Source organism: Nicotiana sylvestris, chromosome 2, assembly GCF_000393655.2.
Source record: "Nicotiana sylvestris chromosome 2, ASM39365v2, whole genome shotgun sequence".
Lineage (NCBI taxonomy): Eukaryota > Viridiplantae > Streptophyta > Magnoliopsida > Solanales > Solanaceae > Nicotiana > Nicotiana sylvestris.
Genome location: NC_091058.1, coordinates 202,993,469 through 203,006,722, shown reverse-complemented (window position 1 = coordinate 203,006,722; position 13,254 = coordinate 202,993,469). Strand labels below are relative to the sequence as shown.

Sequence of the window (13,254 nt, the reverse complement as noted above, 5' to 3'; positions counted from 1 at the left end):
TATTATACTGGAGTCAGCAAAGTATACCGGTCCAGCATAATATGCTGGAGTTCATACACAGGTGCGCCGAACTCCAGTATATTATACTGGACCGGTCTCTGTTGCAGCAAAATAATGGCTATTTTTCATTGACTTCGTAAACGCTGGCTATTTTTAAATGACCATTCTGAAAACTGGTTATACCGTGCTATTTTTACTATAAAGGATGCAGTTACTCTTGAGTTTTCGGCCCAGTGATTCTCAAGCCCAAAATGAGTTTAGATGGGCCAACCCTTGTCTGGCTTCATGCTTTGGGCTGAGTCCACATCTAAGTGTGGGCTTCACAGCATTATTAGCTTTTCTTTTAGACCTTTTAAGACATTAGGCCGGTTGGCCAAAACTAGTTACAGCCGCTAAATATGGGAGAAATTCAAAAAAAAAATCGGCATCCTATAACAATGCATAACAGAGATTGGTAATATTTTAGCCTTATATTAGGTTTGGCAAAGATATTTGACATTATATAGCCAAATCTTAAAAAACTACTCTCTTTTATATTCCCTCCTAAAAACGACTACACGCTTATTTTGGCGTCCCTCCCCATTTCTCTCATTGTATTTCTTCTTCTATCTCAAAGAGGAGGGGAGAAAATTTAGAATTTTTTTAATTTATCCTTTTATCCACACCAATTGCATCGTCAAATCAGCATCCATAACCATCAATGTCTTGCCGACGTTGTCCAGTTAATTTTCACCGCAATCGAAGAAGAGCAACCTACAAGATGTGAACGCTACGAGATTCTTAGGTTTTTGAGGAATTTTCGTATCTTTCTCAAACTAAAGAGAAATACATGAGGGCAACTAATCATGTTATTGAAATGGACGATGATTCACTCAGCGTAGATGCGCACCTAAACGAGGCTATATACAAAATTTGAGCAAGATTAGCAAAAACTAAGAGAGAAAAATATATTTCAACTTTATTTTTCTTCTCTCTTCTTTTTTTGGTTAGATTGAATGAGTGAGTGTAATTGAAATTAGTTGAAAATACATAAACGAGGTTATATACAAAATTTGAAAAAAAATAGAAGTGATTTAGATTGGTTTCATGCAAAAACTCAAACCTAAAAATTTAACTACGACTTGTGTATATCATGTTGTATATCGTGTACATCAGTGTATATCACACACAAGTTTTTAAGTACGTCCGTTTATATCACTTTGTATATCGTGTATACAACACAATTTATTTATGGACGCCCGTGTATATCACACTGTATATCGTATATATAAAACAAACTTTCATGGATATACACAGATACAGATAAAATACATAAGATATCACTGATTTACATAGAGATATACACGGGTTACAATAGGGATATACATGTGGAGCCGTCATGAACTTGAGTTTTCAGTCTGAAATGTGTTATACAAAGAACGAAAATAAAATTTTAATAAATTTTTTGATATACACATTATTATTATTATTATGTTGTTATACACTGTGATATACAAATAATATAATTATTAATAAATTTTTGATATAGCATGTTTAAGCAAGTTCTAAAATATAAAAATAATAAATATCATTGTGGGAGTAAATATTATTTTGATATACAAAAAAATTTAATTCTTGTATACACAAAGAAGAAAATAAATTTATGATATCTATTTTGGTATACACATGTCCGATGTGCTATACACCGTGATATACATTGATATAAAAATAACAATAAATATATATAATTTTATATTATTGATATACTAAAAATAATATTATTTATATACAAAGAATGAAAATAAAATTTTAATATACATGTTGATATAGACAAAGAAGGAAAAAAAAGTTGTGATATACATTTATTGGCTATTGATGCCAATATCTATAACTAGGGCTATTTTCTGCCAATTATATGGGTATATTGTTATACCATGCCAAAACCCCAATTCAAAAATATCCAAATTTACAAGTGGTCATTCAAAAATAGCACAGTTTCAAAAGTAATCGAAATTTAGCCATTTTTCATGTAAAAAAAAATTCTGAATGAAAACACTATTCAAAATCCGGAAAAAATACTCCAGTATATTATACTGGAGTTCCAGCATAAGTATAATGGAACTCCAGTAAATTATAATGGAGTTCCAGTATAATATACCGATCCAGCATAATATACTGGAGATTGGGGCACCGATGCTCCAATCTCCAGTATATTATACTGGAACTTTCCACGTTGGAGTTCCAGCATAATTTGCTGGAAGTTCATATACAGGTGCACCGCTCTCCAGTATATTATGCTGGAACTTTCCATATTGCAGCAAAATAGTGACTATTTTTCCATAACTTTACAAACGTTGGCTATTTTTGAATGACCAGTCCAAAAACTGGCTAGCCCGTGCTATTTTACGTTAAATATAGAAAAAAATATGGTTATATGTATATTATATATTAATATATAAAAAAAATATACATTCCTTAGGCTATTATATTAGGGGATGGCTACACTGTATGATCTCTTTCCTTTTTCTTTTTATTTATATTTTACCAGCTTTTTTTGTTCCTCTTTTCCTGTATGTTTTATCGTTTTCGTTTCCCAGTTTCTGACTTTCTGTATCTTAGTTTTTACTAAACTTTTTAGCATAAAGCCTGTGGTTTTCTTTTGAAAGGCGGTTCAGGATCATACAACAAATCCAATCCAGTGAAATTTTATAAGTGGGGTTTGGGGAGGATAAAGTATATGCAGATCGTATCCCTACCTTATGACGGTAGAGAGTTGTTTCCGAAAAATTCTCGGCTCAAGAATAGCAAAAATAAAGCAATAAACAGACAGTAGCAACAATAAAGTAATAAGACACGGAAGCAAATGGTGCAACGTGCAATAACAAAGATCGAAGAATACGACACTACAAGAATAGAACCAATTCTACTGGAAATAATGACACACTGTGTAATAGCAAGGGGCTAGGAATAGGAAAATACAAGACTAGTACTAATACTACTGGTAAGATTAGACGAAACTCTAGATTGCGCCCTATCAACCCACAACCTTAATACTCGCCCTCTACATAATTAGAATAATGCATGTGTTATTTGAATATGAAATATATTCATAAATGGGAGAAATTGGCCCATGTCATAGAATAAACAAGGTTGGTAGGAAGGATGGTTTGGCTACCTTTCTTTCAACTCTTGGAGGAGGCCAATGTCATAGAAAGTTATCCAAGACTAAAGACCAATTCAAGAATAGAGAAATTTCTGTTTGCACGAGTCAAATAAGTACTAAACATACATCTGACTTTGGCGGCGAATTTGGTTGCTGTCACCACTAATGATTAAAAAAATAAAAATAAAAACAAGGTAGGAATGCTTCCCAATTTTAAACAAAAAACAAGAAGCGGAGAGGAAAAAAGTTTTGGATTTTTGCTTATAAATTTCATTTGATCCTTCGCTTAAGGTGTATACTTAGTGTCCGTTTGGACATAAAATTTGATGGAAGATTTTTTCAAATTTTTTTTACTTTTTTCCGAAATCAACTTTTCTTCATAAAATTTTCAATTTTCACTTGAAGATGCATTTTGGAAATTTTTGAAAATTTTAAAAACTGCAAAAAACTGTTTTTCAAAATTTTCACTCATAAAACTTCAAAAACAACCCAAACTAAAATTTATGTCCAAACACAACTCTAAATTTCAAATATCATTTTTACTTGAAAAAATAATTCACCATTTTTTGGAATTTTACAACTCTTTATGTCCAAACGCCTATTAAAAGTGACATAGGCAGTGCCACTGTTGCATATTAGGATATCCACAAATGATGCCCGAAATTAAAATTATGCTTCATAAATATCTCCCATCCAACAGCTTCTGTAGTCCAATTTTTCAGAATCAGACACTAAAAATAGATGATTCGTCATAGCTTTGAATGGATTTTGATTTTTCTCATTCAGCGTCCTGACATTTGCCTAGTAATTATTTTTAACCTAAGAAGACTATCATCAACGCAAACAAGAAGGACAAAGTTGACCCTCTTTTAGAGTGGATTCAAGATTTGGTGACGCTTACTTTCAAAATAAAAAAGATGTTTTTAAATAAAAATATTTTCTCATCCATCAAAATTAGAGAATAGTTTTTCATTTTTTCCCCAAGAACTGCAAAAAACATGTAAAAAGTAGTTTTTAAGTTTTTGCAAAAGCCTTCTGTGATGTTTGGTTGAAAAATTTTCTGATAATTTTTTTCCACCAATTTTTAAACAAATATCAAGTGGATACATGGTACCATATTAACACTGTACTTGTATGGGTCAAAATCTTACCATACAAGAATCGGCATAAGAAGGGACGGTGAAAGGTTACCTGAAATTTGTCGTATCCATATCCTACTGTAACGACACACACCCACGGCCGAGGTCGTGTATTTAGGATATCTGAAGCGAATTGGATATTATGGCATTTCAAGAGGTCGGCCCATAATATAGTCGAATGATTTAAATACTATGGGCAAAGACCGTTGAGTAAGGGAGAAGATCTAGTATATAAACTAAAGGAGAAGAAGAATAAGAAAGGGGGGAAGAACAAATCAAAACAGAGACATTACCCAAAAAAGAGGAGGGATCATCATCTCTCCATGAAGGAGAAAGAAGCAAGGAAGCTCAGATCTTCAGCACAAATCGTTAGTCTCATCACACCCCATGTATAGGGTTCTACCTTATTAAAGATCGGTGACCTTTTCCATCCATGTATTCCTCATTGATTGTTAAGCATTATGGAAACTGTCATCTTCTTCTTATATAATGTGATTTAATTAATATTACAGCTAAATCTTATGTGTGCTATGCTTGCTTACTCTCATCTTCTATCTTAGATCAAGAATAAATTATTGTTGGCTAAGATTTACCTAAGGTCTTCTTATTTAATTAGTTTAGAAAAAAGCTCAACACTTTTTGGTTAAACAATACCTATTATTTTTTTTTTTGTAAGAATAAGAGAAAAAATTATACTACTATTTTGTCTAAAAAAGGATGCATGCTTAACGTCAAAGACTGTGGCGTGCCTACACCTATTGGTCAAAGTGTGCATTCATCTCTTCCTCTACGATTTCTATTCGAAGTATCACAATCAAAATTTTGGATCATTTGCATCTACTACTTCTATTTGATAAAATAAAAATTTTAAAAAAATAATCCGGTGTATAAAGTATTATGTATTCACGCAAGGTCCGAGGAAGGACAAGCACCTCAAAATATGTGTGATATAGACTGCATATCCTAATGCAAGCATTAGTGAAAAGTATATACGTAAGATATACATTTTATATTCATTAACTTGGTGTAAATACAAAGTGTAACTATGTTTTTACCCTTCGGTGTGCCTCCATAATAATGTGCCTTGTTGGTTAAGCCAATTAGATAGGATCTCGTGATCAGAGGCGGAGATAGGATTTCAATCTTGTGGGTTCGAAATTCTAATCCTTTTAAGTTACTGGGTTCGAAACTAATAATTTATACATATTCAATAAATTTTTAAAGACAAATATAAAGTTTAAATCAAAGTTATTGGGTTCGGACGAACTCGCTCCTGCTGCTCTAACTCCGCCCCTCCTCCTGATCTTATAATAATGCCAAGGAGTTTGCTTGTAATACGCTCCACCTGCTTAATTATGCATTTTCCTTCACAACAAAACTTGTCCGGACCTTTCCACCAACTACTGATGTTGTCTTTTAGCATGCTGGGGAAACAATAATAGCTTTATGTATAAAAAGAAATAATTCATATGTCTTGTAAACAATAACGAAGGCTGAGCACATAAGGAAAATGTCTTGAAATTACTATAACACGATCGAGTAGTAATAATCAGTATGAATCATGCGAAAAAAGATAAAAAAAAAAAAAGTTGTATTTAATATGTAGTGCAGAAACAAAGTATTGTCTATTACGTTTCCAAAGTATGAAACCAATGCATTTGTTATTATATGTTTGTATTGGTAAATAGCAATTCATGTTTATATTATAACAAGTAAAATAATACTGATTGTTAAAACTTAAAGTGATAATATATATCCTGTATTTATTAGTTTGATAAGATAAAAATTTATTCCACACTCAGCATTGAACTTTAGGAATTTTTTCTTTTGACCATCGCTTGTCCTCTAGGCAAAATTTTAAGGTTAAAAGTGTTGTCCGTAGGGAAAACTATGAGTAGCATATGTTAAATTTGAAGTTATGTCAGTAGGGCAAATACTGACAAAAATTCAATATCATCCACTTTAAAGGCTATTTGTGTACTTCACTCGACAAATTCAGGTCATTGGACTATGAAATAAAATTTAATTAGTGGTATCCAAAAAGGCCATTTGTGAAAATGCCTCATGTTCTTCAGTCAAGATGAGCAGTCAATTTAAATTCCACTCAAATTTAAATATTTTGGATGTATTATATTTCCATGACTTTGCTATATCCGACCTTCTCAAAGTACAAGAGGGGGTGAATTGTTTACTAATTAAAATTGGTCGACTAATATAAGTATTAGTTGACTATTTTCAAGACAGAAAGAGTGAAAGTAGTAAAAAGAATTAGTAAGGCACACACGATTTATACTGGTTCGGTATCGTTGTAATACTTACATCCAATTTCCCTTGGGTCACAAGGGTTCCCTTAAGATCTTTGAACAAAGTTACAATATTGATGTTTTTTTTTTGCGTTTACCACCAACGTACAATATCAACACTTGATTTCTAATCAGTTGACACAACTTTCTTTTGTACTCTAGATCTCTCTATCTTTTGAGACACTGATAACTTAGGGTTACAGTGTTTGAACTAAGAAGTAGGCAGATTTGGAATACAGTTTGTATAGTTGCGTAGTCTTCTTCTTGAGAGGGCAGCCTTCTTATAGAAGAGAAAAGAGCCGTTGAGTCCTTTTTGGAATTGGAGGCACATGATCTTTAATTAAGAGATTTGACCCAAGGGGCGCCTCTTTGAATCTTGCTCTTTGACTGGCCCAGATTCGAATATGACCTTCCTTATCACAACTGAATTCAATGAGAGATTAATTTGCAAGCGCGATCTTCAAATCAGGAGTGACTATGATTGGCAATCTGAGTTCCCTTGATTGAGGACGAGTCAATCTGCTTCTTGACTGATCATTACTGCAGTAATTGATTCTTCATTCTTTCCTTATTTTGAATCCTGTAGCAATCTTGCTAAGCATCTTCATTCTTTCCTTTTTATTTGTCCTGAAAATATAACATAAGATAATATTGTTGTCATTGAAACTTAAACGTAAACCTATCAATCTCCCCATTTTTGATGATGACAATCAAAAAGGAGTAAACAAATTTAAAGAAAATTAAGATACTTCCCTTTTAAGGAGTTGCTTCCCCTAAGCTAGTGCTTCCCTTGAATTGTTCCTATGTTTTGAATAATGTGCTCAAGTCTCCCCTTGAGTGTTTACTCACATATTTTCTCCCCCTTTGGCATTAATCAAAAAGGAAAGAGTAATATAATATACAGAAATACAGAGCAATATAATGCACATACTAAAAGGGGTTAGAGCAGTAGAGCCTTCAGCAGAGGCTTAAGTTAGTACAGACCAAAAAAAATAATTGTCTAAAGACCACCATAAAAAACAGCAAAAAACATAAGTTGTTTGTCACAAAAATAGCTAGAGATAATTAATGACGTCCCAAAAAATATTTGAGAGTGTTGATCACTTTGGTGCAAAAGGAGTCATATCCTTGACGAGCTTGTCCATCTTTTCAGTCATGGAATTGAAGGCCCTGCTTCTGTGTCTCCTTATAGCTCCTATGTCTATCCGTAGCTTTGCTACGTCTGAACTTGTCTCCTTAGTGACATCTCTGATCTTATCTACCTTTTCTTTCATTTTACACAAACAGCAGCTTGACTTCATCAAGGTGTTGTTGAACGGGTAGAAAGTTCGGAGAGGTAGTCGACTGAGGAACTGGATGATCAGCTTGAACATCAACCGGAGCTGGAGCACTTTCAACCTTGGCTCACTTAACCCATCCACTTTCACTCAATGAGTATCCCATCATAGAAAATCTAGTTTTATCACAAGTACTAGAGATGTGCTTGGGTGTGAAGGGTGCCAAGTCAACCTTCATAACTTCCAGGATATGAGCGATAAGAATACCATAGGGCAGACAAGCAGCAGAAGAGGAAATATCCCTGATACTCTCAAGCATATATTGACGAATCCATACAAACCAATCAAGACGCTTGTTGTTGACCAGACAGTAGAGGACAAAGATATCTCTAGTGGACAAAGAACTTAGGGACCCAGGCCTGGAAAGAAGAGTGGTGACAATCATGTGGGCCAAAATCCGGTGTTCAAACTTCAGATTTTTGGGGCCAATGTCATTGGGTTATCAGACAAGAAAAATTTTGCTTCTTCAAGAGACACTTCAAAGTCTTTGGGCCAAGAATTTTGGACAAACACATCATACCCACTAAATTTGGCAGAAAAGATCTTTTCAAATTGATAGGAGTCCTACACATTTCTAGTTCCTAAGACCATAGATTCTAAGTCATCCTTATCATTCACAAACATATTTGCATAAAATATTCTCACAGGTTCTTTATACACAGAATTTTCAAGAGTGTTAAACAGAGGGGAAAGGTGCTGAAAATCAAAAATTTCAGTCACATCACAATGAAAACTTTGCATAAGAGAGAGACTTACAAAGCGTCCATAAGCCATGAATTTTTACTTATAGGACTCAAACATTGCCTTTTCACTGGGCCCATAGAAGATCAGCTTGTCTTCTGGACCAAAATCCAAGCGTTCTACCTTGTCTTTTTTGCATGCAGCCTTTTTGAGGGTTTGCTCCATGGGTCGTTTTCTGGCCTTTTTCTGGATGATGGGTTGATTTTCGGATGAGGCACTGCTATCATTGTCAGTTTTGAGAAGGTCTGAGTCAATGGATGATTCTACTTCCACGGGTTCTTCTGCATTGAGAGGTTTTTGAAACCTACGGCTTCGTCTGGTTGCAGATGAAGGGTTTCTTTTGACCATGGAGAAATTGGTAGTTTGGTAGAGAATGAGGAGAGTATTTGGAAGTGAGAGGGTTTTTAACAAAAGATTTGAGTAAGTGAAAGGACGTCTTGGTTACTGGAAGGGTCAAGTACAGACGGAGGTGGAGGTGTAGTTCTAAATGACTGCAAGTAATAATTATACCTCCACAGTAAAATTAATTAGTACACGGATAATTAAGAAAATAAAATATACTAAAAACGTGTAAAATAATTTAACCATTTTTAAAAAGTAAGTTGGTTACAAATTTGGCAAAATTCCAATCTTTTTCCGAAGGATACAAAATCATTCTTCTAAAAAAGGTTTAGTGAAAATATCAGCAAGTTAAGAATTAGTTCTAATGATCTCTAATGTAATATAACCTTTTACAACATGATCACGAATAAAATGATGTTTAATTTCTATATGCTTTGCTCTAGAATGATCACAGAATTTTTAGATAAGCAGATAGCACTGGTGTTGTCGCAAAAAATAGGAGTGGCAGTAAGACATAAATCATAATCGAGGAGTTGATGCATGATCCATAAAACTTGTGTACAACAACTTCCAATAGCTAGGTATTCGCCTTAGTTGTTGAAAGAGCAACACAATTTTGTTTCTTGTTGTGCCAAGATACTAAGGCATTTTACAGCAATTGACATGACCCACTGGTACTTTCCTATCAGTTTTGACTCCTGCAAAATCAGCATCTAAAAAGCCTCTCAAGGAGAAATTGTTAGTATGATCATACCATAGGCCGAATTCAGTAGTACCAATTAAATATCTAATAATGCGTTTAAACGTAGTCAAATGGGATTTCTTAGGAGCTGACTGGAATCTAGCACGTTTACATACACTAAATATAATATCTGGTCGACTAGCAGTTAAATAAAGTAGAGATCCAATCATTCCTCTATACATGGTTTCATCAACCATTTTTTCATTGTTGTAATCATCTAGCACAATAGTTGGATAGGAGTGCCAATAACCTTAGCATTTTCCATTCCAAACTTTTTGATAAGCTCCTTGGTGTACTTAGTTTGGCTGATGAAAATTTCTTTAGGAAACTGCTTGATTTGAAGTCCAAGGAAGAAGGTTAGTTCTCCCATCATGCTCATTTCAAATTCACCTTTCATGGAAAGAGCAAATTCTTCACAAAGAACATCGTTAGGGCTACCAAAAATAATGTCATCAACATAAATTTGAGTAATGAGATTATCAGAATTTGATTGCTTAATGAAAAGAGTTGTATCTATGTTACCTCATTTGAAACCTTGATTAAGAAGAAAAGAACTTAACCTTTCATACCATGCTCGTGGAGCTTGTTTGAGATCGTACAGGACTTTAGTTAGCTTGTATACATGGTTTGGAAATGTGGCATTTGCAAACCCAGGCGGTTGCTTCACGAATACTTCTTCAGATATATAACCATTCAGGAACGTACTTTTGGTATCCATCTGATACAGTTTGAATCCTTTGTGAGCAGCAAAGGCAAGTAAGATTCGAATGGATTCAAGTCTTGCCACTGGTGCAAAGGTCTCATCATAGTCGATTCCTTCTTATTGAGAGTAACATTGAGTCACCAGTCTTGCTTTATTTTGAATGACTTGGCCTGATTCATCTAATTTATTTCTGAAAGCCCATTTAGTCTCAACAACAAAGGAGTTTTGAGGTTTTGGAACTAATTTCCAGACTTTGTTTTTCTCAAACTGATATAATTCTTCTTTCATAACGTTGATCCAATGAGAATCCTTTAGAGCTTAATCAACCTTCTTGGGCTCAATTTAAGAAATGAGAGCTACATGAGACTTGTTCTTTTGTGATCTCCTTGTAGTTATTCCTTCCTGTGGATCTCCTATAATGAATTGTGAGGGTATCCTGGTTCGTTATTCCATTCATTTGGAGTATTTGCGGTATATATCTTTTCATTGTTAGTCGACTGAACTGGTTGAGATAAGTCAAGATCTTCTGGAGGAACTTCAGTTGGTTGAGTCTGTAGGTTAGCTGACTTACCTTGATGATCTTTACCTATAATAACAGATTTTGGAGCACAAGAAATTTCCTCGTCTTCAGGAACATGTTCATTCCTTGGGCGAGGGTTAGTATCAATAAAAATGACATGAATAGATTCTTCAATACATAAGGTTCTCTTATTATAAACTCTGTAAGCTCTACTTGAGGGAGAGTACCTAAGAAATATACCTTCATCACTCTTTGGATCAAACTTACCCAGATTATCTTTACCATTGTTATGAACAAAGCATTTGCATCCGAAAGGGTGGAAGTAGCTGATGTTTGATTTCTTACCATTCCACAGTTCATATGGAGTCTTTTTAAGTATAGGGCGAATGAGACACCTGTTAATGATATGACATGGTGTACTTACGACTTCTGCCCAGAAATGATGAGGTAAAGAGTTTTCCACTATCATGGTTCTTGTCATATCCTATACGGTTCTATTTTTCCGTTCTACCACACCATTCTATTGAGGAGATATTGGTGGAGAGAAATTATGGGAGATTCCTTGATCATTGCAGAAGTTTTCAAACGCTCTGCTTTCAAACTCTCATCTATGATCACTCTTGATGGTAGAGATGTAGTAACCCTTCTCACGTTGAACCTTCTTACAGAAAACTTCAAAATTCTTTAAGGCGTCATCTTTATGACTAAAAAATATAACCTATGCAAATCTAGAGAAATCATCTACAATAACAAAAACATATTTCTTTCCTCCTATACTAGCAGTTATAGTGGGGACAAATAAGTCCATATGCAGTAATTGAAGAGGTTTAGAGGTAGAAACAATGTTTTTGACTTTGAAAGAGGAACGAGTTTGTTTTCCTAATTGACATGCATCACAGAGATGATCTTTTGAAAAATCCAGTTTTGGAGACCAATAACAAGGTCATGTTTTGAAAGTTTTTGAATGGTGTGCATGCTTGCATGCCCAAGTTTTCTATGCCAAACCCAGGGATCTTCAATTATAGATGTAAGACAAATTAGATCCCCAAAATTATCCAAGTTTTTGATAGTATAGACATTTCTGTCCCTATTTCCAGAGAGAATGATGTTACCTGATTCGTCTTCTGTGAACCAGCCATGTTTCTTAAAACGAACCTCATAATCATTGTCACATAGTTGACTGATGCTAAGAAGATTGTAGCCGAGTTCATCTACTAGGTAAACTTCATCCACATTACATATAGAGCTTAAAAGGACCTTTCCAACACCAATAACATTTCCTTTACATTTGTCACCAAAAGTAACTGTTCCTCCATCTAGCTTGGTGACTGATTTGAACAATTGTTTGTCACCCGTCATATATCTGGAACACGCGCTGTCAAGATACCATTTTCCTGTTCGATTCTTCTTGCGGTGTTCCTGCAAAACAAGATTACTTATTTTTAGGTACCCAAGCCTGCTTGGGTCCTAAATGGTTAGGTTTTTTGAAGTTAGTTTGATTTGAAGATTTTGGTCTCCAAAACCATCTCTTGTTGTTTTTGAACCTGCAATGGTTTGAGGTGTGACCTCTTTTACCACAGTAGGTGCAAGATGAGCTGTTGAAGTTGCCAGATTTATTTCAGCTCTAATTCTGTTCCTGCAATTTTTAGTACTATGGCCATTTTTACCATAAAAGGAACATGCTATTTTCTTTCTAGATGGAAGATTCTGATCAGTCTTGACTGAACAACAACTTGAGCTTCTTTGTAAACCATTCGACTGAAGCCTGAGTTCGTTTACTTCTTCTTGAAGTATATCACGTTCAATTTCGCATACTTCTAGTTTCAGGGCCCAACCCTTCTTCTCTCTTTCTCTTTCTCTTTTGACTTATTTGAGTTCATTTACTACTTTTCTATGTCTGCAAGAGTAATATCAATAAATTCTTGAAGTTCATAACAATTTGGACATAAAGGAGTACGTACCTCACTAGTTCCTTCATCCAACGGTGAACGAGGTCTTCTTGAATCATCTTCTTCATCGATGTTGTCTGACATTAGTCCAAGCTCCTCTGATTCTTCATTGTTGCTTAGAGACATAAAGCACATGTTGGCAATTTCCTCATGATCAGATTCCTCCTCATTACTCTATGCTCTAAAAGCTTTCTTCTTTTGCACGTTTCTGCTAAGCTTCCTTTTTTAATTCAGGATAGTCAGCTTGAACGTGTTCGAACTTTCCACATTCGTAACATCTTCCATCATTTTTATCTGTTTCATTGCTCGCCCTTCCTTTTCTAAAATTAGACTTAC

General features: G+C 34.5%; 1 protein-coding gene across 1 annotated transcript; it reads right to left on the bottom strand.

The window, feature by feature from the left end:
- Positions 1 to 9,963: 9,963 nt before the first annotated feature.
- LOC138886177 (uncharacterized) lies at positions 9,964 to 13,053 on the bottom strand. Its single transcript, XM_070167217.1, has 6 exons — positions 12,931 to 13,053; positions 11,975 to 12,388; positions 11,481 to 11,641; positions 11,021 to 11,364; positions 10,316 to 10,562; positions 9,964 to 10,180 (listed from the first exon to the last, which is right to left on the bottom strand). Exons 1-6 carry the CDS (start codon positions 13,051 to 13,053, stop codon positions 9,964 to 9,966), a joined length of 1,506 nt encoding a protein of 501 aa, XP_070023318.1.
- Positions 13,054 to 13,254: the final 201 nt, after the last annotated feature.